This window comes from Urocitellus parryii, chromosome 2, assembly GCF_045843805.1.
Source record: "Urocitellus parryii isolate mUroPar1 chromosome 2, mUroPar1.hap1, whole genome shotgun sequence".
NCBI lineage: Eukaryota > Metazoa > Chordata > Mammalia > Rodentia > Sciuridae > Urocitellus > Urocitellus parryii.
In genome coordinates, this window is record NC_135532.1 from 149,249,704 (window position 1) to 149,276,980 (window position 27,277).

General features: G+C 38.1%; 1 protein-coding gene across 2 annotated transcripts; it reads left to right on the forward strand.

Annotated features, from left to right (window-relative positions):
- The first annotated feature begins 5,072 nt into the window (after nt 1-5,072).
- Nit2 (nitrilase family member 2) lies at nt 5,073-22,054 on the forward strand. 2 transcript variants are annotated; one of them, XM_026402429.2, is made up of 10 exons: nt 5,075-5,174; nt 6,352-6,470; nt 8,703-8,823; nt 10,032-10,120; nt 13,791-13,884; nt 14,359-14,433; nt 15,547-15,625; nt 19,220-19,318; nt 21,277-21,332; nt 21,660-22,054. In XM_026402429.2, the coding sequence occupies exons 1-10, from the start codon at nt 5,147-5,149 to the stop codon at nt 21,749-21,751; spliced, it is 852 nt and encodes a 283-aa protein (XP_026258214.1). In that variant the 5' UTR covers nt 5,075-5,146; the 3' UTR covers nt 21,752-22,054. The 2 variants fall into 2 exon arrangements, with proteins under 2 accessions (XP_077650554.1, XP_026258214.1); XM_077794428.1 differs by lacking the exon at nt 8,703-8,823 and having other exon boundaries at nt 5,073-5,174; nt 9,986-10,120.
- The last annotated feature ends 5,223 nt before the right edge of the window (nt 22,055-27,277 follow it).

Below are 27,277 nucleotides of genomic sequence, written 5' to 3' on the forward strand. Positions count from 1 at the left end.
TTGCAAGATACAAGTTCAACACATATCTATATACTAGCACTAAACAATTGGAAACCAAAAGCTTTTTTTAAAAAAACATTTATTGTAACCAAAATATGACATATCTATGTATAAATCTAATAAAATATCTGGAATCTGTATGTTGAAAACTTTGAAGTACTTGTGAAAGAAATCAAAGACCAAAATAAATTGAGAACATACCATGTTTATGAATTGCCAGATGATGTAATTAAGATGTTGGTTAAATGAACTATAGATCGAATTTAATTCCAATTAAATTCCTAGGAAGTTTTTTTTTCAATAGAAACAAGCCAATTCTAAAATTTGTATAGAAAGGAAAAGGAAACAGAATATCTAAGACAATTTTGAAAGTTAGAACCAAGTCAGGGAGACTTAACACTATTCAATTTTATTACTTACATAAAAGCTATAGTAATCAAGACAATAAGGTAGTGACAGAATAGATAAATCAATGCACAGAATATATGTTCAGAAATAGAAAGATAATGGGCAAAATTTTTCTTTGCCAAGATTCAACGCTAATTCAATTGAGAAAAGATAGTCTTTGTGCTATAGTTTGAGTCTGTTGCCCAAGAATCAAATGTTGGAAGCTAATACAAAAAACAAAAAACAAAAAACCTGGTCATGAATGTTCATAGCAGTCTATTTATAACTACTAAAACCTGGAAACAACCTAAAATGTTTTTCAGCAGGTAGTATATAAACACTAATATATCCATCCATTGGAATACTGCTTAGCAATAAAAAGAAATAAACTATTGATATGTGTAACGACATGGACAGATCTCAAAGGTAGGATGCCACATGAAAGAAGAAGTCATCAAAATATATACTGTATAATTCCACTTATATTACTTTCTGGAAAAGGCAAACAAGGACAGGACCAAGTCGGGTTAGGGTTGAGCAAATGATTGATCATGAAGGAGCAGAATACTCAGGGAATACTCAGGCTGTTAGAAGTGCTCTACATCCTGATTATGATGGTGGTTACGTAAATCTATATTGTTTTAAAACTCAGGAATGTGCATGGAAAAGGTTTTACTATATGTACATTTAAAAAATGTTTTAATTTAAAAGCTCATAAGTAAATTCAATAGATTCTATTTTCAAAATCCAATGGCATGTTTTTTCTTAGCATTTTCACATTTCTTATTTGGTTCTTTCCATTGATTTGTGAAGAGGCAGAACAGTGAATAAATTTGGGGAGCAGGGGTTATGGCTCAGTGGTAGCGTGCTTGGGTAGCATGCGTGAAGCACTGGGTTCTATTCTGAGCATCACATACAAATAAATAAAGGTCCATCAACAACTAAAAAATATTTTTTTTAAAAAAGAAAGAAATTCGGACTAACCTAATTTTTCTGAGTGTGTGAGGCATCTATCCTTGTTTCTGAGGGCCTAAGTATTGCCTGCCAAGTATTGAACAGAGGAAGAAAATAAGAATAGCAGAGATCATAAACGGGCTGCTTAAAGCTGAATATGACATTTTGTGTGGCCCACACAATTTTTGAAATTTGAAGTTGACAACATTTGAAATTTACAAGATTTTTCCAAAATTTGGCAATTTGGTTTCTAATGAACAAGTACTTTACTTTTAAAAACATAGTGTTTCATAATTCTTAATCACTGCTTTATGTGCCAGTATGTTGCAGTAATTCACTTGCAGGTCAGCATGGGAAAAGAAAGAAGAAGCAGAGCAAGCGAAGCAGCAGCAGAAAAAAAAAGTCCTTTATTGTGTACAAGCAATTTTTTTATAGTATTGTGAACAAAGAAGGCAGCTTTCCAACTTCAATAAATCAGGTCTTTCAGCTAATTAAACATAGCATACAGAAGTTTTACTTTCTAATCAGAAGTGACTCGCTTCTCATGGCTAATCTATTCTCGGCCCGGAGTATGTTGAGAGCAGAAAATAAAATTTTTTCTCAGCGCCCTCCTAGCCCACTTGGCAGAACATCCTGTTTGCAGGCAAGTCCTCCCAAGGACAGCAGACACCTCGTTTTCAAGCATGTCCGCTGTTACCTATCTATACTTTGACAGAATATCCTGTTTGCAGGCAGACTCCATCAAGGACAGTAATAGTAACGCAGTTACATCTTATTCTCTACACCAGTATCTCTATTTTATGGTTGGGAACAAAGAAGGTGACTTCCAAGATTATATAGCTAATGAGTGGCAGAGTCAGAATTTAAATCCAGATGATCTAATTTCAAAATTTATGCTCATACTGCAATTCTAACCTGCCTCCTTTTGGTAGGCTGGCCTGGAAACAGGAGGCCAGAATTAGAGGCTTTCAGTTCACTGTTCGTTTGCTTTTCTGTCTTCAAAGTTGGCACCTTTACTCCATAGTTACCTATCTAGTAGTTATATTAAATTGCCTTCCCTACACTGAATAACCTGCCCAAAGTCACATGCTGTCAGCAAAGTTCTGAATCCTGATCTTCTGATTTGTTGACAATTTCACTAGAGATTTAAAGTATCTATCTATGTATGTATATTTACAGGCACACACAAACTCCTCCCTGTACAAAGTTCTAACCATATAATTACTAAGTTTGATCCTGTAGTATCATATTCTCTCCTTCTAGGATTTATTCTTAGTTTCTCCTTTTATTCTGTGCAAAGGACTCTAATACCCTTCTGATTTTCAGCCCCTTTTCTCTGAATTACCTATCCTTTACTATCATTTACATATTTTCCTGACCCACCTGAAATGAACTCAATTTCCCCAAACTAAGTATCTAATATTATGAAGGAGTGATTGGAGGATAGGAGACCAGTTATGACATGTCTGCAGCAGCCTCTCCAAGGTGAGGAAGGTCTAACTGGAGGATGGTGATGGAAACTGAAGGGAAGTAGCAGGAACGTTTTTTTGAGTGAGGGAGAATTCTGTCCCTAACCACAGATGGGTGATGAAAGACTTGAAAGATGTTGAAATGGCTTAAAATTTTTGGGGAGGGTAGGGACCAGCAGAAATTGAAAAACGAGGCAAGAGGGTGGCAAGAATGAGTACAAGGGCTAGGAGAAAAATCTTTTTGGGAGATGACCCATTTAGTTTCAAATAACTGAGTTTGAACCAATGTCAAAGCATGTAAACAGAGATGGCTTACAGGCAGCTGGAGATTGTGAGCTATCGCCTCCAGAGTAGAAAATAGAAATCTGACCGCTACCAACTTGGAAATGGTCATTAAAACTTTGAGACAGACATGAATGGCAGTGGGAATAGGGACTGAAAAGGAACATCAGAGTTTTAGCTGGACCTTAGAGATACATTTGGTCTAGTAGTTTTATATTTTGTCTTGTTTCAAAGATAATATAAAACAACATGGAAAGGGAGGCAGAGCTGCTGCACTTGAAGGTTCAGAAAGTAGAGCAGGGGCAAGGAGAGTTGCACAGTCTTTTGGCCTCCTAAGTCCTTTCCTGTACAGGTGATGAAAAAGTTCACAAGGTGAAATGATTGGCCTTGGTATTAACATCAAATCAGGATCACAGTCAGAGCTAGAACCCAATGCCTAACTTTCCCATTATGCCCAGATAATTTGAAAGAAAACTTTAAAAAACACTTTTTAAAAAAAAAAAATTTCTTTTTTTTCTTTAAGCTGCAGAAAACCTATAATTGCTATGTATTCCCCCTCAACTTTTTATTATCAAAGTTTAAAATTTTTAAACTTTACTAAGTTTTGTGAACAGCTATATATCCTCCTCCTAGATTTAGCAACTAACGTTTTGCCATTTTTGTCTTATACATATTTCCTAAAAGCTGGCCATTTTCACTTAATATTCTGACACTTCACCCTTAACTATTTCTGCATGCCTTACCTAAGAGTAGTGACATTATCTGGCATGATTGTCATACCATATTAAATATAAAACCCCCCAAATATAGCATCAAATGTCAGTTCACATTTAAGTGTTCCTAATTGTTCCCAAAATGTTTTTATAGTGTTCTTTGAAAACTCAGGATCTGTTTTAATATAATTTAAATGAGTCCAAGTCATTAGAAAAGAAAGTTCAAAATTTATTTATTGATTTTGATCTGCAAATCTGACAAGTCACGAAAACACAATTAAAAAGCAATGTAGCAGGACTGGGGTTGTGGCTCAGTGGTAGATCATCTGTCAAGCACATGTGAAGCACTGGGTTCGAGCCTCGGCACTACATAATAAATAAAATAAAGTTGTAAAAAAAAAAAAACCACCTTATTTCCTTAAAAAAAAAAAAAAGCAATGTAACAAATATAAATTCTAATCCTAAAACAGAATTTTAGCAAGCGGTTTTCCGAATGTTAGGGATCTTATATGTTGCACAGGATAATGAGTCTGAACCCTCAATATCTCTTTTCCCATTCCTCTTTAGGTAGCAGCCTTGTAGTTCAGTTCTAAATCAACCAATATCTTTCCACCCCGGTCACAGAGATTTGTTCACGTGGCTCAAATCAATCAGCACAAGGAATTACCCAGGGCCACAGAGGTTCCAACTAGCAAGGAGTTCAGACCCTGGCCAAGAACTGGCAAACATTCCAAATCAGGCTTTCCCACCACAGAAAGCCCGCTTACGAGAAACATTTACCAGCACACTGCCATGATTTAGGTTGCCCCTCTTTGCCCTTTGCCTTAGGAGACGTTCAACTTTCCGGCCTGTGTGGTAATTAACCATTTCTTGTTGGTCCAGGCTAGTGCAAAGAGCGAGCCATTAGTAGGGGTTTGAGGTGTGTGTACCTGCGCGCTTGCTTTGCAATCTCAAAGAACTGGGTTCCATCCCCAGAACCGCCAAAGAAAAAAGAAACAGGAAAACCAACAAAAGAACAACGAAAAAAACCCAGGAGCCTGTCGTGGCGTGGTAGCTCACGCCTGTAATCCAAAAGGCTCAAGACCCTGAGGCAGGAGGATCACAGTCCAAAGCCAGGCTCAGAAACTTGGAACCCCAGTTACCCCGGTCTCCGGAAAATACACGACAAACAACCAAAAGAACCTGAGCGGTTTGAAGAAGACTGAGAGAAACCCGCCTCGTCGCCGGCCCAGATGAGGGGAGGGGGCGGAGCCTTTGACGCCGTGGCTCCGCCCCCGCGTACGTGGCTTCGCCCCCGCGCACCGACGCAGTCCGCCCGACCCTTGCTCTTCCGCGCTGCAGATGGTGCTTCCAGGGAGAGCCATGGCTAGTAAGTGAGGTGGCGGGGCTGATAGCCACCGCTGGGCCAGAGCAGAGGCTTGGTGCGGTACTGGCGAGAATCAGCCACTTCAGTCCCTCGCCCCCTTGCGCCTGCGGCCTTCGGGTCGCAGGTGTTGGTCAGCTCAGGTGAAGGTCGGCGTGGGCCGCGGAATTGCTGAGGAGCGGCTAGTGCGTTCCCTGGGATTCCGAGGGCTCCGCTTCCTGCCGCTCTCGCCTCCTGGCGGACAGAGGCTGACCCTCTTGTAGTTCTCGGTGGTGTAGGTAGTGTGTAGTGTTTCAAGTTTCGTCGCCCCACTCCTACCCCGACACAAAACGGTGCCCAGGTGATTCTTCCTCCCCATCGTCCTTTACAGAGTCATTTATTTGTTGAGCTTTCCCTCTGCAAGCTTCTTGTTACCTCACAAGTGTAAAAGACTTGGCATATTCCTTTAAATGTTATTCGCATGTTGATACCTTCAATTAAGATATTCTGTTATTTTTTCATGCTTGATTTGTCAGATTATAATGAATGTTAGGCAACCAAGGGTCCTATAAGTAATTTTTCCCTTCACTTTGCAGAAGAGCAGATGATGTGATTCGTATCTTGTCCTCAGCATGGAGGATCTCGACAGTGGTGGAGATCCACTGCTGCAGCCCTCTGCAGAGTGGGATTTGCAGAATGTTAGGCAGACCCCTGCCCTGATTGTGAGATGGGAGAGAGAGGAAGCCACCAACATTGCCATGTTTTCCTCCGCTCAGAGGCAGAGACAAAGCTCAGCTTCTGGATTTTAGGGGAGACCTTTACTGGGTTTGTGTGGTGTTTTGGTAACAGCTTAAAGTATCTCTTTGCCCTGAAGTAATGTCAACTTTTGCTTCCTGTTTTAGAAACTTTGTTTTTATCCAGATTCTGAAACTGAATAACAAATTGCATTTAGGGTTAAATTTAGCTATTTTCTCTTATATTAAAGATTAAATCAAGGAATGTAACATCAGAATTGTCCTACTTTTAGGGTTAACCTTGAGGCAAATAGGCCTTCATCAGTGTTAATAATCTAATCCATTAGATTGTCAGTAGTTGTGTCAATTAAAAATATCTCCAGACATTGCAAGATGCTCTCTGAGAATCATCAGTTCTATATGAATTTAGTGGTCAGATCTTCTGACATATGTTTTGTCTTTGTCCCCAGCTTTCCGCTTGGCCCTCATCCAGCTTCAAGTTTCTTCCATCAAATCAGATAATGTCATTCGAGCTTGTAGCCTTGTCAGGGAGGCAGCAAAGCAAGGAGCCAAAATAGTTTCTCTGCCAGTAAGTATAGAGGCACCCATTCCTTTCTGCTGTAGATGCAGCAGAATAGTGTTTGCTAGGTCTAATTGTCCTTTTATGTTCCAAGTTCAGCAATGTCTTTTGGAGCTTCAATATTGTTACATGTTTGTGTCATCTTTGTCTATCACAAAAGATCTTAGCAAGGATTTTTTGTCATAGAATTTACTAACATGTTTCCAGGTCTTCTACTCTGTTCAGATAAGGAATCTAAAATTCTAGTATGTTTAGGGAGTTACTTAAAGATTTTTTAAAAAGTCTCTGTAGGACCACAACATGTTGGTTTTAGCACTAAGCTGCCTATATGTGTGTGAGTGAGTGTGTGTGTGTGTGTGTGTGTGTGTGTGTGTGTCTGAGTGTGTGTATTTTTTTATGGTACTGGGGATTTTTTGGGTACTCAGAGGTACTCACTCAACTGAGGTACATCCCCAGCACTATTTTGTATTTTATTTAGAGAGAGGGTTTCACTGAGTTAATTAGTGCCTTCCATTGCTGAGGTTGACTTTAAACTCATGATCCTCCTGCTTCAGCCTCTCGAGCTGCTGGGATTATAGGTGTGTGCCACCATGCCCGACAATGTATTTTTTAAAGACTAAAAAAATTTTTTGGAGACATCAAGGAAGCCTGTGGCTTCTTAAAGCTAGTAAAACTCTGCATCTCTTTTGTGGGTGGTTTCCTGAAAAATAGAACCAGCTAAAGGTTGCACCACATGTGTTTGTCAGCAGGTACAGGTTTTCCCCAGACAGGCCCAGATTTCAGGTCATGCATTTTCTGGCATGTTTTTCAAAGGTGTTGTGAGATGGTCAGTGGTTGAGACTATTCCACTAACCTCCAGCTGTGAAGATGAGGTAGCTCTTTACAAACCCTATCAGATTAGAGAATTTTCAGGTCCACCTTGTATTTTAGTCAGTCTCCAAACTGTCCCAAATGTGGCCAGTGAGCAGAAATAAAATTTTAACACAAGAGGTTTGAGATCTTACTATTTGTCTTTCTTTCTTTCTTTCTTTTTTTTTTTTTTTTTAGTGATAGTGCTGGGAATTTTACCCATGGCTTCCACATGCTAGGCAAGTAGGCACTGAGCTAGTCTCCCAGTTCTTGAGATCTCACTGGTAATCTGTTTTCCTTATGTTGTCAGTCATGGGACTCTCCTGTATTTATAGTCTCTTTATTGGTTTGTGTTGTTGAGAGTGAATTCCGTGTGTGCTAACTTCACTGACTGACATTCATCTTGTACAAATAGTGATCTTTGGGCTTTAGTTTCCTAGCACCTTGCCTAGTACAAGGCAGTGTCATTAAATGCAGCATGAGCGAATTAAGAGTTGAAATTTTCATAATTTTTGCCTGTTTTTAAAAAAATATTTTTTAGTTGTTGATGGACCTTTATTTCATTTATTTACTTATATGTGGTGCTGAGAATTAAACCCAGTGCCTCACACATGCTGGACAAGTGCTCCACCACAGAGCCACAAACCCAGTCCACTTGTTGTTTTTTGACATGTCAGAGAGCTGTTGAAGACAGACATACACTTGCCGAATGAAAAACTTTGTAGGATCAGAATGGGAGTGCTGAAAGTTCTTTTACAGATGAGGAAAAACGTCTTAACCTCTGACTTTGAAAGCTTTTATTTATTTATTTTTTCAGGACAGGTTTTATAGTTGCATAGTTTATAATATAATTTTAAACTTAAGAATTCATACCAATACTCAAAGTCAAATGAGTAAACCTTATTTATAGTAAGATCTGGGAGTCCAGGGTTGAGAACATGTTGTTTTGTACACTCAAGGCAAAGGCAGGTCTAGCCTTCTTCCAGGGTGACTAGGATCTGGTAGAGCTCACATGACTTACCTCCTGTAGCCCTACCTGGGATAATTGGCTAGTCTGGTTTTGGTCATAGGTTTTTGTTTTGTTTTGTTTTTTGTTTTAATATTTTTTAGTTGTCAATGGACTTTTATTATTTATATGCAGTGCTGAGAATCAAACCCAGTGCCTCATACATGCTAGGAAAGCACCCTACCACTGAGCCACACCCCAGCCCTAGCCATAGGTTCTTTAGTCCTGGGGATTTTTCTTAGCTGTGTTTTACCCTTTCAAGTGATAGCAGAGTTGGAAGCAGCAGCCATGTCTTTTTTTTTTTTTTTTTTAAGCAGAACTTTAAGAAAGGATTGAATGTTTGGTAAGTTTATTCCTTCTCCTTTTCTCTGACAACTTTATTCTAGGAATGCTTTAATTCTCCATATGGCACAAAATATTTTCCTGAATATGCGGAGAAAATTCCTGGTGAATCCACACAGAAGCTTTCTGAAGTAGCAAAGGAGTGCAGCATATATCTCATTGGAGGTAACTTCCTTCAACATGGTATAATGTCCTAAACATTAAAAGCATTTAAATGATTTTTATTACATTTAAACTATGAAACATAATTCAACCCTTGAAAAGAATGAGGTAGATTTATATCTAATAATAATGTAGAAGAAGCTTCAAGACACACTGTAAAGTAGGAAAAAAGCAAGTTCAACATGATTATGAATAGGGTATTCCCATTCAGATTAATCCCTCATACAAAATAATACTATGTTTTTATATGTAGTTATGTATGTGATGGCATAGTAAATATTGTAGAAAGACACACACCACATTAATATTGATGATTTTCCCTGGAGAAAAAGTAGTGGTGCAGAGGCAAATAGAAATGTGGAAAGATAAACCATATCTATGTTTTTTATGATACTAACATAGGGTTGAGAAGTTTTTTTTTTTTTTTTTCCTTAGAGGCCACATGCATAAAGGTAGGTTTATTTTTGTGATTTTGAAGTAAATTGTTCTATTTGGTACAATTAAAAATAAACACAGTAAAATTCTGCTCAGTAAATACAGCAAACAAAATTATCTTTGTGTTATGCTATATTAAGGGTTAGAAATAAGTAAGACAGGGGTGGGATTGTGACTCAATGGTAAGAGTGCTTGCCTAGCACATGCGAGGCCTTGGGTTCCTCAGCACCACAAAAAAATAAATAAATAAAATAAAGGTATTGTATCTAACTACAACTAAAAAATAAATATTAAATAAAAATGAGTAAGACGTAGCAAAGCAAGAAGCATAGAGATGGAACTGCATTCAGTGACGAAGAGTCCTATGACTTAATGTTCTCATCTTGAGGCCTTTTGGGAGATAGTCTTGTTGCAGGACCTAGTGAAATTAAGGTGAACAACAATAAATTGTTTGGCTCTGTTACAATTTGTAACAGTGTTGCTTAAGATCATGACTGAATTTGAGAAGCAGTTTGGTTATGTTTTAAATCTGTCTTTGGTATGTGATCTGATTATATTTCACCTACTTTGTAGTTTATCTCTGAAAGATCATATTCAAGAAGGAAAAACAGTTAAATAATGTTTAGAAGGGAATAAACTATATCATTGGACCCAAGTGACAGTTTATCAGGACTTTATCACAAAATAATTATCACCAGTTATCACAAAATAATTGCTCTATTCTTTTTAGCTTCTGATTGATTTGTGTGCCAACGTGTCTCTTCTCTCAATGAAAGGCTCCATCCCTGAAGAGGATGCTGGGAAGTTATATAACACCTGTGCTGTCTTTGGGCCTGATGGAACTTTACTAGTAAAGCACAGAAAAGTAAGTATGGAATGTGCAAGTCTCATTGCCTCTGCTTCAGCTGGGTGCAATGGCACACACCTGTAATCTCAACGGCTCTGGCAGGAGGATTGTGAGTTCAAAGCCAGCCTCAGCAAAAGCAAGGTGGTAAGCAACTCACTGAGACCCTATCTCTAAATAAAATACAAACTCAGGCTGGGGAGGTGGCTCAGTGGTCAAGTGCCACTGAGTTCAATCCCTAGTACCCCCTGCTCCCCCCAAAAGAATCTACTTCAAAGTTTCCTAGTGCCTCTTATCATACACACAACTTACTTTTTGGCACAAGTGGCTATTCTTGTCCACACACCTTTTTTTTTTTTTTTTTTAATAAATGTCAATTTCTGCAAAGGAACAACCTGCAGGAATTTTTATTAGGATTTTATTGAATATACAGAGATTGGTTTGGGGTGAGTTGACATCTTTGCAGTACTAAATGCACGTACATTTAGGATTGTTAAGTTTTCCTGAAGAATTGATCAGGAAAATGATTAAAAAAAAATTATCATTATGAGATGGCTCTTATTTTCTGTCTTTTTTTTCCTCTTGAAGTCAACTTTATCTCTGCTAATACTAGTTACTCCAAGTTTTTAAAGTTTATTGTTTGCCTAATAAATGTTTATCGATGTTTATTTATTTTTAATGTTTTGGGTACTAGGAATTGAACCCAGGGGCACTTTACCACTGAATTATATCCCTAACACTTTTAACTTTTTGTGAAGTTTTGGACAGGGTATCACTAAGTTGCTGAGGCTGGCTCCAACTTGAGATCCTCCTACCTCAGCCTTCTCAGCCTCAGTTGCTGGCATTACAGACTTGTGCCATTGGCATCCAGCTCTTATCTCTTATTTTCAATCTGTATGTGTCTTATATTTTAAATGGTTCTCTTGAACACAGTATATAGTTGGCTCTTACTTTTTTTATTTCAAATCGACAGTTCCTACCTTTTAACTGGAGTGGTTCACTCATAAATATTTAATGTGAATATTGATATGGTTAGATTTGGCATACAGATTATTTTTCCCTTTGATCTTCTTTTCTGCATTATTTTGAATTAACTAAATAGGTTTTAGAATTTCATTTTAATTTATCTTTCAGCTTTTTAATTATACCTCTTTGCTTTTTTTTTTTTTTTTTTTTTTTTCGTCTTGGTGCTAGAAATTGCTAATAAGCACACAGTCTACTACTGAGATCCTTTTTTTTTTTTTTCCAGTTGTTGTGCTGGGGATTATAATATGCATCCTTAACTTGTCACAGTTTACTTAGAATTAGTATTATTTCACTTAAGACCCTTGCAATGGCAAGTTGTGTTCCCTCATTCTTTTTTTAAAAAATATTTTTAGTTGTAGAAGGACTCAGTACCTTTATTTTATTTATTTGTTTTTATGTAGTGCTGAGGATTGAACCCAGTCCCTCACAGGTGCAAGGCAAACACTTTGCCACTGAGCCACAACCCTAGCCCTCCTGTTCCTCATTCTTTATGCTACAGTTGTCATATGTATTCCATACACATGTGTTTTAAGTATCACAAAACAGGTTTTTATTTAAATAGTTATAAGTATTTTAAAGAAATTAAGAGGGAAAAATCATAATGATAACCCAACTCTTTACTGTTTCTGGTGTTTTCCTTTCCTTCTTGAAGATCCTGTATCTTTTCTTTCAACAGAAGGATGTCCTTTTAGCACTTTTGTAGTGATCATCTGTTAGCTATAAATTTTGTTAGTAAGCATATCTTTACTTCATTCTTGAAAAATGTTTTTGCTGGAATAGAATTTGGTTCACTTTTTTTTTTTTTTTTCTCTAGCTGGTATCTTCTGACTCCCCCTGCCCCCTTGATTAGACATCAGTAGTAATTTATATTGTTGTTCTCCAGTATATAATTTGATGTTCTTTTCTTTTTGCTTTCAAGACCTTTTTTGTAATCTTTACTTCTCAGTAGTTTGATTCTGATGTGCCTACATGTGGTTTTTCTTTGGTTTATCCTGCTTGGTGCTTCTTAAAACTTAAGTCTGTCACCACATTTGGGAAGTTTTTGGAATATTTTTGCTAAGTATTTTTTCTGTCCCATTCTTAGGACTCTAGTATGCGTATGTTGTATTGTTTGGTATTGTTCCAAAGTCACCAAGGCTCTGTATGTATATATATATTTTTGCATTGCTCGTGATCAAACACAATGTCTTGCACAAGCACACAAGCTAGAAGGTACTCCCTGAGCTACACCTCTAGCACTGGTTGTTTTTGCTTTCTAATCTTTTTCTGAGTTCTAAACATTGGGCAATTTCTGTTGATCTATTAGGTTCACTGACTTTTTTGTCATTCCCAATATCCCATAAGCCAATCCAGTAAAGTTTTCAAGAATTGAGATATTTGAGTTGGGGGTATTTGGTATTTGAGCTCAGTGGTAGAGTGCTTACCTACTTGTGCTAGACTCTGGATTTGATCCCCAGCAGTAGCACCACCACCATAACAACAACAACAGCAAATTCATACACTAAATTTTTCAGTTTTAAAATGTCTATTTGGACCTTTGATATGTTTTTAAATTTCTACTGAAATTTCCTGTTTGTTTATTCATAAAGAGTGTGTTTTTATTTATGCCTTTGGGTTTTGTTTCAATAGTTGCATTAAAGTCTTTGGTAGAAGTATAGCTAGTTTTAAAAATACTGATCTCGGGTATAGTAACCTTGATAAACTTAACTCATTAATTTTAAAATTTATTTGTAGATTTTTTTGAGTACCAATTTAATCCAAAAATAATGATAGGTTTTATTCTTTCCAAATCTTGTGCTTTTGACTCCTTCCTTGGGCTCTGTGTAGGATCTGTGGTGTAATTTTGAATAATAGGTGTCCTTGCTTTTTCCAGTCTCAGCAGAACATTTTCAATATTTTACCTTTACATATGATGGTTGTTTAGGATTTTTGCGGATACTCTTTCATTGATTTTAAAAGCGCCCTTCCTAGAAGAGTTTTTCTGTTTCCCTTTTTGAATCATGAATGGTTGTAGAAGTTTCCATATGTGGGTTGGGAATGTAGCTTAGTGTTAGAATGCTTGTCTAGCATGTGTGAGACTCGGGGTTGGATCCCCTGCACTGAAAAAAGAAAAGTTTATTACCAGATACTCTGTATATATCACTTGATATTTTCTTCTTTATTTTATTTGTGTGATCAATTACAGTGACTTTCTAATGTTAAATCACATTTGCTTTCCTTAAATCTCATTTGGAAGTGATGAATTACTCTCTTTGCACATTGCTGAATTAGGATTGCAGAATTTTTCCTGTTGTTAAATGCTACTCATTCTCTACCTCTGCTGCCAATTTGCCAGTTTAATTCTGATTGTGATTCTGAGAGGTCTTCATTGACCATTTACAGTGGGTAAAGAAGCAACACTTTAATTACTTCCATTAAGAAACCTGAACATTGACTTGCACACCATCTAGAAAATGGGTTATAAAACCTATGACATTGTTTTCCGTAGTGTAATTCCATTTGATCATATGTCAGCCAGCTTGTGGGTGGGTTATGGGCAGGTTGGAGGTGCTGTTTGTACAGTTGATCTTAGAGCACTTTCATATCTGCCCATGGAAAGAGTCTAATGTTACTGCCATGAGCCCTGCTGAAAAGGAGATAACCAAATCAATTATTTGTGATGCAGATCCATCTGTTTGACATTGATGTTCCTGGAAAAATTACATTTCAAGAATCTAAAACATTGAGTCCTGGTGATAATTTCTCCACATTTGATACTCGTACGTACTAGATAAATTTGCCTTTTTTACTTTTCCCAGAGAAGGAGGTGTTCCTTTCCTTTTTTGGTCTGTCTTCAACTTTTTCACATGACCTGACTGAAAACTAGAGGTGAGGAAGGCAAAGAACAGTCATAGCCCTGGAAAGTCCAGGCCAAATAGGGTACTAAGGGTTTGGCACAGTTTTATTCTTCCTTTTGGTCATGGTCTACCTCGAGTGTTCCTGTTAGGCCATGATTGAACACCCCTCACTTAGTGAGCATTCATGTGGAATGAATTTTTCATTTCTGTTCTGATGATGTAAATGAGGTCTTTATGAGATGAAGTCTGAGTAAGATTGAGCTAATACATGGCCTTCCTTGTGTTAATTTATTCCAGTTAGAGTTTTGGGCTCATTAAGTTATAGAGGCTTTACCCTGCCATATCATGCTACAGGAGGTTAACTTTTTTATTTGTGCATTTTCTGTTTGGAAACAGCTTATTGCAGAGTGGGCCTGGGCATCTGCTATGACATCCGCTTTGCAGAACTTGCACAAGTGTATGCACAGAGAGGTGAGATAGTGTTACAATTATGTTCTCTAATCCGTAATTGCATAGAGAGTTGGTTCTGGGTTGCTTTCGGGTGGAGGGATCCCTAAGCATAAACTTTGCACAAAAAAATACAAAAATTATGCCCAAATGCACAGAAGAGCCAGGGATAAAATGTGATCTCCCCCTGTTCAACTCTTTCAATCCATCTGGCTTCTCAGACTTGCTGCATATGAATGATGCGACTTTTGAGGGGTTGTAATTTAATATATTTACCATGTAGCTAAAGCAGGAGCCATGCTCCTAAATGTCTGCTCTATCTTTTAAGCCCCTCCTGTTACTGTTTGTAGTAACTTTGAACACAGTAGAAATGAAGAAATGGCCTATATGTCCATGAATTTAGCACTCAGACATATAGCCAATGACATTTCAGTCCAAATTAGGAGAAGCATGGTAGTGTCTGGAAGCATGAAGAACCTAGTCAGAGCTGGATTCTGGTTCCAAATCTTCTTCTTAAATGGGACAGTACTTCCGGGAAATCGTTTTAACATCTAGAGCAGTGTGGTTTGAGTATTAAGGATAGAGAACTTGTAAAGCCCCTGTGTGGGTGCTCAACAAATGTTAGCATTTTACTAGACTAAAGCTACTTGCCATTTGCCACTGAGCAAAGTGAAGTGTTAAAGGTGGTTTGACTGCCTGCCCAGCAGAGGGTAGACGTTCTTGGGCTTTGGGGTTAATGGTCTGTGTTGAACCTTATCAGTAAACTCTAGAGCAACTACTCTGCCCCTAATTTCCGTTGAAAAGAATCACAGAACATGGTTGTTAGCCATGCGGTACTAATCATACAGGGCTCAGAAAAAATTGAATGAAAGTTCTCTACTTTTTTAAAATTATTATTATTTTATTTAAAGGCACATGTTCTGATTTCAGTCATCAATCCCACTTTTCTTATGGCTGTGTTTTTTATGTGTGTATCTCTGGAAGAATTCAGAGCCATATCTTCATATTGACTCTGCCTGACTAGGCTGACATCTTTTTTGTGCTTGTAAAAGTTTGAGTTTGATCCCTGTTGGTAGGAGTAAAGGGAGGAACTGATGTTCATCTGCATCCACTGTCTTTGATTTTTCTCTCCCCAAGGTTGCCAGCTGTTGGTGTATCCTGGGGCTTTCAATTTGACCACTGGACCAGCCCACTGGGAATTGCTTCAGCGAGGCCGGTAAGAAAGGAACCAGTCATCTCAGTGTTTCCTCTTTGTGGAAAGATTTTTGGTTTGGTGGAAGTATTACCACTTACTGCGGAATGTAATTCTTCCCCTGAGCTAACATGCCCTGGCGTCCAAATGAAGTTTCAAAGGATGAGTCTGTAGGGAGGGCTTTTACTGCTAGGCACCTTCTCAGAAGCCATAGAACCAACCTCAAGGATTTCAAGGACTGTAGTTTTTGCATTTTGAGAGCATTCAGTGAATTAGTTGGACACTGATTTCATTTTTCTGTGATTAGATACGAATTGGTCTCTTCTAAGATAGTTACCAGCATCTTTTGCAGAGAAATTGAGACCCATGGAGCTTATGCACTCAGCACCACAGGAGCCGAAGAAAAGACAGGGTTATTTTAGCCTTTTGGCCCTAGAGAGAGTTTTGTAGTCTCTGCACAGCTGACTCTGCCATTCAGTTTAGGGTGCTTATCCTGCCCCATCCCCCACACCAACTACTAGTCCTTGGGATACTCTGACTAGAAACTCATTTTAAGCTCTTGTTCTTCTAATGTGTAAATTATAGGCTTTGCATACTTTTTTGGCATGTCACAGTTGCTTTTTCCCTAGTTCTGTAAGACTGAGGAAGGGTGAAGGGTACGCTGGAAAGAAAAAGTGTGACTATGTGTGTAAAGTGCTCTATGAATCATGAAATGTTGTCGCAGGTGATGGTTTTTTCATTAATCTTTTAAAAAATTGAGGTATAATATACTTACAGAAAACTGTGCTAATTTTAAGCATACAGGTCAATGGATTTTTATATGTGTATTCACCCAACAAGATCAACATATAGAAGATTTCTGATCTGTGAAATGCTCTCTTGTGCCCCTTCCCAGTCAATACTCTGTCTATTTTCACTTCTAGAGATAATGATAATTTTGAATAGAAAGGCAAGAAGTTTTGGCTGATGTCGAGTAGAAGTTGGAATATGATGCCATAAATATTAATTAATGTACCTTTCTGTCAAAAGCAAGGAAAGCTTGGGACATACTGGAACAATCTAATATGGGTCTATTGACTGAATCTAAAGGTTCCCAGGAGAAGTGGGTTGGTATACCTGGACTCCCACCTGAAGTTTTTGCTAATTTGAGATGGTGGGGCTGGCATCATTGGCAGGAAGTGCCAGATCACCCTCCAATGTATATTGCCCCAGGAAGGCTACTCCATTTTCTGGAAAGCATGACTTGTTTTAAACAGAGAAGCTTTGCTCTTTTGTTGCATAACAAGTTGGCTTTTGCCACACTCCTCACTGCACTGTTGCCATTTTGGACTAGATAATTCTTTGTTGTGGCACTGTCCTATACATTGGAGGATGTTTAATCGCATCCCTGGCCTATACCTACAAGATGCCAATAACAACTCCCTAGTTGTGATAATCAGAAAAGACTCCAGAAATTGGCAAATCTGATGGGCAAAGTCACCCTTGAATGAGAGCCACTGAATTACAGATGTGTTTTTGTTTTTTCGACTGGGATCTCTCACTATCTTGCACAAGCTGGTCTTGAATGCATGGGCTCAAGTAATCCTCCTCTCTCAGTCTCCCAAATGGCTTGGACTGCAGGTGTACACCATAATGCTCAACTAAATATTTTTTGAAGAGAAGTTTCCTTAACATCGGCCTGTACAGTGGAATCAACCTGTACTGCTTTTTTTTCTAACTTCCCCTACCATGCCAAGGATTGAACCCAGGGCCTTGTACGTGCTAAGCAAGTGCTCTTCCATTGAGCTAAACTCCAAATGCTTTTTTCTTTTATTCAGAAACCATTTTTTTATTTGTACTGAGCATTTACAGATTTTTTTAAAAATAAAAAATTTGAGTGTTTTATTCAGTTCTTTAAAATTACTACTCAATGTTTTTTTATTGGAAGTTTTAAATCAACCATTCGTAACTTAACCAAAAAGATGTTTTGTAAATGTGTCACAAATACATGGAATAGAACTCTACTTTTCATAATGGACTTGAATCTCAATACAATTATGAGTTGGTCAGTAAATCTTAACTGGGTTTTCTGGTAACTTTACATAAACAAGCCTATCACTGTTCACAGAAAATGGGCTAGATAGATGTTCTTCTAGTTTATCCATGAATTCACTCATCTTGTTGTTTAGAATTAACATCATAGTTTATAAGGGCAAGTGTTGCTTTCCTCTTGCCCTGAGTAGTTGAACTTCAGGACTCCCTTCTCATAGAAAAATTCTTCCTCTGCATTTGCAAACATTAATTCATCCAGTTGCTCCACCTCTTTTTGGAATTGATTTGATTTCTCATGCTTGCCCAAATGTCCATTAAAAGATAGAAGGAGCACTTCCCACATGGCTTATTAGTTTGTGTTCCTCTTCTAGTTCTTTCTGAAGTTGCTGGTGCATGGGCAATCTCTGAGGGACATCAGTGAATCTTCACTTACTAGGAAGCCCATAGACTTGATGGCCCCTTTGCTTTGGACCTGTAATAGTACTTGTGGATTCATCACAGCTGGAACAAATGGTAGAGAGCTGTTCACCTTAGGGTGGCCAGGAAGCAAAGAATGAAGGAGGAGGGGCCAGAGTCCTAATATCTGCTTCAGGGTCAACCCCCACTAAACCCCACTAAGTTCCTTCCACTAGGCTCTACCTACAGGTTCCACCACCTCCTGGTAGTGCTTTGAGCTGGGACCACTCTTCAACGTGTGGGATTTTGGGGCACATTCAGGATCTGGACTATAGAACCATTTATATGTTTTTTTTTGATAAATGTCTACTTTTAAATCAGGTTTATTTGGTTTTTAGCTGTTGAGTTTCTGGAGTTGCTTTTAGTCTGATTTTTAAAATTTTTTTTTTTGGTACTGGGAATTGAACTCAGTGGCACTTTACCACTGAGCTATATATCCCAGCCCTTTTTTAAAAAATTTGAGACAGAATCTTGTTAAGTTGCTGAGGCTAACCTCAAATTTGTACTTCTTTTGCCTCACCCTCCCAAAGTTGCTGGAATTACAGGCAGGTACTATCTGTAGTTCTGTTCACATCTGGCTTATAGTCTGGATATTAGCACATTGTCAGATATATAACTTGTGAATATTTTCTCCCATTTTCTACATTGTCTCTGCACTCATGATTGTTTCCTTTGCTGTAGAAAAGCTTTTTAGTTTGACATAATCTCATCTATTTCAAGCTTCCCCTTGAAAATGATGTGATGAAGAAATTACCTAAGTGCTTGACCTTAGTCCTCTTCTGTGTGTCTAAGTGAACCTTCACTGGATCGCTTAGAGTAAACAAGGCAGTAGTGAAGGGTGAGTGGTTTTATTAGTAAAAGAAATTCCTGAACTCTTAACTTTTGGTTAAAATTTAGGCTGAGTAACTGATCCACTCATTTTTAGGGTCTTGCCCCGCCCCCCCATCCTTGCTCATTCCAATATCCTGAAACATTGCCTCTGTGTTTTCTTCTAGTAGTTTTCTTTTCTTTCTTTCTTTTTCTCTTTCTTTTCTTTCTTTTTTTTTTTTAACAAAGAATCTGTGTATTTGGAATAGAGAGATGTTGTAGATGTATAACGTGCATTACCTCTTTTCTGTTCACTGGCTACAGGGCTGTTGATAATCAGATATATGTGGCTACAGCCTCTCCTGCCCGGGATGATAACGCCTCCTATGTTGCCTGGGGACACAGCACTGTCGTGAACCCTTGGTGAGTGTATCTAAGTGAGGGTGGGCTCAGTGGGAGCTTGAGAGATGACACATGGGCAGTTAGCTTGTCTAAATCCTGACCAGCCCCCTTCATCTTCCACTCCCAGTTCTCCACACATGACAGGCACAAGAGAAGCTTCCCCTTGAAAACCATGTGAAAAGAAATTACCTACGTGCTTGACCTTAGCCCTCTTCTTTGTATCTAAGTGAACTTTCACTGTCAATCACACTTGAATCACTTAGAGTAAACAAGGCAGTAGTGAAGGGTGAGAGGTTTTAATAAAAGAGATTCCTGAACTCTTAACTTTTGGTTAAAATTTAAGCTGAGTAACTGATTCTAGGACAGGAATGAGTTACAGGGCAAGGACTTTGTTCGAAGCATAATGATTAGAGAAGCAGGGAGTTTGGCTTTAGTAAGGGAAACTATGACCCTGTCTCCTGTGAAAGGGTAAAACATTACTCAGTGAAAGCAGCATATAAGTCCATTCAGACATACAACATACACTCATCCCTTAATATGCAGACCTTGTGGTCCACATTTGAAGAGTTTATATTGTACTTTCACAAACATGATTAACTTTGACTCAGGAGCTTATCCTTGTTAAACTCAGATTATTGAGGGTAGAACTGTACTTCTCAGAGTTTAACTGGATCCAGGACTTTGGACTCTAGAAATTGGCCTTCTTCTTCACTGTTTCTGTATATGAATATTCACACAGCTCTTTCTCTCTCTCTCTCTCTCTCTCTCTCTCTCACACACACACACACGCACACACAGATATGTACTTATACAATTTCAGGGTTAATAGACAAGACTGAGAAGGGTTAAACATTGCTATGGGAGTCCACAGATGCTCACTCTTCTGACATTATAACATCTAAAGCTCAATGTGTATGGTAGGGAGGCCTTGGAAGATACTGGAAAAATATGACTAATGAAATTCTCCCTGATCATTCTACATGTTAGGGTTAAATTTGGAGGATATTGGACTGGAAGGGTTAAGCTGGCTTAACAGTTTCCATGAACTTGCATCAGGTTCCTCTGTCAGGATATTATTAATAGGTTTCCTGCCTCTTGGGCAGCTACTCCATAGCTAGTTCTTGGGATAGATTGTGATCTACCTTCTTCATTCCACAGGGCCTGGGGGCCCTCTGGCTTATGTTGACATGGAGGTGGGTGCCTGGGTTATACAGAGAGGGATTTTTGAGTGCCAGGACAAATGGACAAGAATTAGAAAAGAACAGAAAAGGATTTTTGGTTAAATGCCATCTGTGCCAGGAATGTTTATGGCTTTCTAGTAAGTGGAACCAGTTATTATGTCAGATTGTTTGTTATGACACATTACTTTAAAAAACATTTATTTCACTAAAAGTTTCTGAATACCTGCTCTGGGCTTAGACTAAGCACTGGAATTAATTTTCCAGATTAGTCTTAAGCATGTGGATGCCCCACCAGACTCTAGTTTTAAATCTTGTGCTTGAATCTGAAACCAAAACCCCTTAGCCTGCAGGGATTCCAGCAGAGCTGGGGTCTGCTCAGGCCCAGAATCACCACCCTCAAGTTGAGTAGTTGCCTGGGCAGGGGTAAGAAGGTCAAGACTGCCTTTGGAAAGGTCCTCGTTGAAGGGCACTCATGAAGAAATAGGGTGGCGCTATTTCTAGTTAACTTTATTCCCAGATGTTTATAATTGTGGAATAGCTGCCACTTCCTAGCAGTCTGCAGTTTTATGAAACATACATCATAATTTTACTAAGCCTCACAGAGCTCTGGGTGATTCCAAATGACTTGCCATAAGGTCACACAGCTACTAAATGATAAAGCAGGGATTTGTACACATACCATTTTATTTTAGGTCTCAGAATCTTCCCTTTGGCTTGTGAGACAGGGAGGAAAAACAGAGACCTGGAAAATGACCAGATGGTAGTAAGTCCACTCATTCTCCTCTGAATCTTTTCCAGGGGGGAGGTCCTAGCCAAAGCTGGCACTGAAGAAATGATCCTGTATTCAGACATAGGTAAGATTGGCTCTGGGAATTTGGCTCCCTTGTATCCCCACTGCTCTGAAGTATGAAGCCTCAGTCATTTGAAATGACTCCTTTATACCCCTTTTTGGGATTCAGAGTATTCTAGGTCTGATTTTAAGGCCAGGTGCATAGGGCTATAGCTTTGCTTGGCAATGATCTTGGAACCAGTGCGGGGCTATGGGTGCATTCAGATAAAGTGCATTTATATTAGGTGAGTTACTTGCTGAGACTCTAGTTGTTTTTGCAGCTTGGGGAAGAAATCCCCTTGGTCAGTGAAGATTTGCAAATTATTAATCATGCACTTTCCTGTTCTTGCAGACCTGAAGAAGTTGGCTGAAATACGCCAGCAAATCCCCATTTTTAAACAGAAGCGATCAGACCTCTATGCAGTGGAGACCAAAAAGCCCTAAAGTTTGTTTCCAACATCTCACAAAACAGGAAGATACAAATGTTTCTGTAGCATAGCTTCTGTTGATTCTTGTTTTGTAGGGGTGCTGAAGATTGAACCAAGACTCACGCATACTACCACTGAGCTACATGCATAGGCTCCCATTGAATTCTTTAATGGTTTTTTAAATAAATTTCAGCCTTTTCCTCCTGGGAGAGCTGTCTGTTGAGATGATAAAGCCATCTTGAATAGTTAGAAAGGACACAGACTGGCATCAAAGAGCAGAAAGCGGGGGCCATGAAGATTCTTTCCTTAAGATACCGAAGAGCAGGTTAAAAAGTATCTTGGTATCCTGTTGGTTGATGTACCTAATACAAACCTTTTTGTATATTAAGCCTCTTATCCCACCTGCTTGAGTTGGTCTGCTGCTATTCGTCTTCAAAAGTATATTAAAGTTATTGTTAGTCCCTGCATAGCTGTGGGAAGCAAGATGATGGATCCTTGGTGTTTGCCAGAGGATATGGCAACCTTTTCTTTCCTAGCAGCTTTTGGGCTCTTTAAATTCAAGAAAGAGCTAATGACTTAACACTAGGCCTTCCTGATCTTGGAGGAAAGGCCAGGTCAACAGTGAGCCTCTTGGGAAAATGGCATTGGTGAAAGCAACTCAGTGTGTCTGCAGAAGATTTTTCGGATAGGGTTGAGTGTCTGAAAATATCATCTTTTTCTGCTTTTCAGTTTGCTTTTTTCCCTAGTAATACTTTATAGCTCCATAGATGAAAAACTTCTGAATCACTTTTGGTCTCAGAATCTTCTTGGACTAATGTTTTTATTTATGTGTAAAAGTTGGCTCATGTGACCTGGTACAATACTGCTCTATCACACTGCTGGTTTTACATGATATTCACCATACTAGTAAATAAAGTAAAAATTTTAAACAAAAGACACATGAGTATATATATTCTATTTGCTATGAGTGAAGACATTATATATCATTTAATTTCTGGAAAATAGCACTGTGTACTCATAAGACCAAGAGTGAAAAAGACAAATGGCTTTTTAAATTAAGTGTATAATTTGGTGAAATTTTATATATAAAGAACCATGGAATAAGACAATGAACGCACTTACCACCTGCAAGTTTCCCTGTCTTCTGTCTTCGGACAATCACTGGTAAACTTTATCACTAATGATTAGTTTGCATTTTCTTGAATTATATAAAAATGGAATCATGCCACATGTACTTTTTTCTTTTGGTCTTTATTATTTGGAGATTCATCTGTGTTTGTAACAGTTATTTATTCCTTTTTTAAAAGGAATTGTTTATCCACTTAAATGTTGGTGAACATTTGGGCTACTTTCCATTTTTGGCTGTTGCAAGTAAAGGAGCTAGAACATTTTATACAAGTTGTTTATCTCATATACGTATTTCACTGCCAAACTGTTCTCCAAAGTGATTATGATTTTACAGTGGTGCTAGCCAGTTGGTCTACATCCTCACGTACACTTGATATGGTTAGCCATCATAGCTATCACTGGTGCTATAGAAACAAAGACACTTCATATTGATGTAGCATTCCTACAACAGACAAGGCAGATGCTTGCTAAAACTTGGTTTTATATTTCAGTCGTGTTCTTTTAGTGTTATACCTGGTGATCTTATGGTGCATTCAAAGACTATGAAAGGAAACAAATGAAGTAGGGATCTCCTATAACGAGTATGAAACATTTTATTTTTGGAAGTGTGTGGTACCTGGTCAATGTTTTTACCTTTTAGAAAATGGTATCTAATGAATGTTTTTATGGATGGAGTACAAGATACTTTGCTTTCATAACTAGTGGAACATAGGGGAGTTTACACACAAAATGAAAATGGTAATATCCATTTAAAGAAGTGCAGGAACAAAGGGTATTTACTGATACTCAATACTTGGGGTATTATTAGTTTGGAATTTTGCATAAGAAAAGGGGTTTCATTAACTTCTGACATCCTTGTGTCATGGCTGAAACCATTTGAATTTCTCTACACAGATTTTTTGGCCTGGTTTATTGTGTTTTCCAGATATGAGCCTATAGTGGGAGTTATAACAGAATCATGGATAATCTGACTATTTTAGTTTACCAAGAGCACGTATGAAAGTGTTCACCATGCAGGAATATGCAGAGACTCTAAATGCTGTCTGTGGCTTTAAATCTTCTTTTATTAAATGTTATTGCTTTTTCTAAAGGATCCAGAATTGGAATTCATAGTGATCTCAAGTAGCAAAAAAGAATGAAAACAACCTATCTGTAACATGTTTCTTTCCTTTCTATATAGTTCTATCAACTAATGTATGGAAATGTACTGATGTAAATCTTGAACAAGCCAAGTCAAATATATTCTTGCATTAAATATTTTTAAAATACTTTTTAAAAAAGAGATTTAATCAAAATGAATCCTGGATTCCCACTTGGAGTGGGAGAATATTACAGTTTGAAGCTGTGAGAAAAATTTTAACTGCCATTTCCCTTAACTCCCAACTTTCTTTTTTTTTTTTTTTATTAAAAACTTTATTTATACGTGGTGCTGAGGATTGAACCCAGAGCTTCGCATATGCTAGGTGAGTGTTCTACAGCTAAGCCACAACCCCAGCCCCCAGCTTTCTAACGAGTTACACAATTATTATTTTTGTACAGTACTTTTAAAGGCTGCTATTACAAGTTGAACCTATATCTTATTAGGGGCCTTTTGGACCTCTCTCTAGTTTAGGCAACACATTTAGCTACTTAAAGTGAATCTTTCACAGCCAGGATGATCTGCTGAAATAGGACATGCAGGTAGGCAGAATGATTTTGATCTAGAAGCTGAACTAACAGGTAGTAGTAGGTTTTGCATTGGTTGCAACTGAATGAATAACAGGGTTTCTAAACCTGTTATTGTAGTTGTTGGTTGTGAAATTTAGGGAAACTCCTTGTTGCTACCAAAAGTTAGGTCCATGTAAAGTACACTAAGTGAAAAAAGATTCAGATAAGAATTGAGGTTTCAAGATGAATGTTCTGTTCTACTGGCTAACCTTTTTAAGCACTGCTGGATAGGTTTTGGTGGTGAGTGGGTATGAGGTGAGGGGACAGAAAGGGAAAAGATAACCAGCACTGACTGCCACTACAGCAGGGAGTTAACATTGCTCCTTCTCATTTATGCCTCATAACTGCTTTTGTGTTGCAGTTTCACATTACTTATCAAATTGTCTTCATTTGGTTTTGTTTCTTCTTGAATGAATTTTGGAAGGTAAGAGAAAGCTAGTTATTGGAAGAAAATGTACTTTTAGATTAAAAGTTCTTGTTAAAAATCAGCAATAAAAAAGTGAAGCCCTCGATGTAGAGTCATATAACTAAAACATACATACAAGGATGCTTCTTGTTCAGTGATTTAACTGGTTCATAATCCACCAAGTGGACAAGAATCTTCAAGCATGGAGCATGGTGGGCAAGGTGCAGTAATATTCTGTTGTGATGACCAGCTCTTCTGAAATTATTTAGCACCCCACTCTAGTTTGTGCTCTGTCCTTTAAATCTTGTCCTTAGATTCATTCTCAGTTTCTCTTTCAAAACAAAACCTAAATCTTGCCATCTTGTGGACTAATTTTTGTTTTCCACTCACTTTCTTAAATTCATTTCTGCTTACCAGACAATTCCTATATTTAAGTTGCTTTTCAGACCCCTGAAGGCAGGATATGCCTTCACCATTACAATGACATTTCTCTGACAAAGACTGTCAGTGACTCATTTGCAGACATGTTTGGCCTCACTAAAACCTAGCATCATTAATGTTGTTTCTAAGTTTTACTTTTTGCCCCTCTATTATATATTTTCCCTGAAGTAGTCTTAAATATGTTTATAATTCTTTTTTTCTAAAAATTTTTAGTTGTAGATGGATGCAATACCTTTATTTTTATGTGGTTCTGAGGATCAAACCTAGTGCCTCATACATGCGAGCCACAATCCCAGTCCTCATAATTCTGATAACATACAGCTCCACTACTGCTTTCTCCCAATCAGTTTAAAAACAACTCATTTTGCTGGACTCAATTTGGATGGCTCATTTTCAGCTCAGGCACTTAATGTCTCTTCACTTAGATCTTTTGTCACGATTGCTGTTTCCCTATTTTGTAGAAAACTCCTTACCTAAACCTTAGTTGTTCTTTTAAGTCTCTGGTCAGGCAGCTTTCTGTGACCAGCTCATTAAAGGTTTGGCAGCAATGAAAATCCACTGCATGTGCTATATTCACCTAGATCCACCACATTCCTCCCCTAGGATCTGGGGCACTTGCATGTTGTGCTCTAAATCATCAAGTCTGTTGTCTGACCTAGGAATCACATGTCTTCTGCCAGCATTCAGGAAAATGTAGTTGCAAATATGGGTAAAAATCTTGTACTGCAGATATTGAAAAAAAGCAGGTAAAAGTTGTTTAGTACAGAAGTTATTCAGAGATAAGCCATGTATGGGTTATCTCTGCAGAGAACCCCACCATTATTCATCCTGTTCCCCTTTGAATTAAAGTTTCATCCTGCTATTGCTCTAGAAAAACTCTCCATGCCCTTTCAGGACAACACTTCTGCTAACAAAAGAACTGGGCTAGGTGTTTCTGAGCTCTGAATGACAGGAATCATGTCCCTTAAGCCTACTCACACCTTTTTTTTTTTTTTTTTTTGCTTAGCACTTCACTTTTTTTTTTTATTGGTTGTTCACAACATTACAAAGCTCTTGACATATCATATTTCATACATTAGATTCAAGTGGGTTATGAACTCCCAATTTTTACCCCAAATGCAGATTGCAGAATCACGTCGGTTACACATCCACAATTTTACATAATGCCCTATTAGTAATTGTTGTATTCTGCTACCTTTCCTATCCCCTACTATCCCCCCTCCCCTTCCCTCACATCCTCTCTCTCTACCCCATCTACTGTAATTCATTTCACTCCTTGTTTATTTTCCCATTCCCCTCACCTTTAATCTTTTAAGCCTACTCATACCTTTAATCTCCTCCCCTCCCTTTGAATGGGGTCAAACACCACAGCTATTGTCCCAGTGATGAGCAGGTATTCAGCAGGAAGACCATCTAGAAGTAACAGTTCCAAGTATAATCTGTGTACTATCACCTTAAATCACTCATTATTTTTATGGTACCTAATTATGAGCTCCAAAACACTTGAAAATGGTGTTTTCCTTTTGATGTCTCTTCTAGGATACTGACAAGGGGATCTCAATTTTTACCTTATACCTGAAGGGCAGTCTTTTTTGGCTTGGTGATTATACCAAGATCCTACTTATTTTAAATCACAAATACCTCCAGCTCTTGACTTAAATGCCAGTCTATCACTTGAGTGTACATTCACTACCTAAATCACCTTTGGCCAGTTTCAGTACATATGAAGTTGTTCCACTTTGGGATACTAAAAAGAACTTTGAAATATAATTCTCCTTATACACATATAGTGAAAGTAGCATTAGCTTCCTATAGCTGTTGTAAGGAAGTATAAACTCAGTGGCTTAAAAGGACAAAAGT

What these genes read in the sequence shown, in the direction of transcription:
- Nit2 (XM_026402429.2), top strand. Translation starts at nt 5,147, where the DNA reads ATGGTGCTTCCAGGGAGAGCCATGGCTA. An exon ending in ACAAGTGTATGCACAGAGAG is followed by an intron (nt 14,434 to 15,546) that starts GTGAGATAGTGT and finishes TCTCTCCCCAAG; the next exon opens with GTTGCCAGCTGTTGGTGTAT. An exon ending in GATCCTGTATTCAGACATAG is followed by an intron (nt 21,333 to 21,659) that starts GTAAGATTGGCT and finishes CTGTTCTTGCAG; the next exon opens with ACCTGAAGAAGTTGGCTGAA.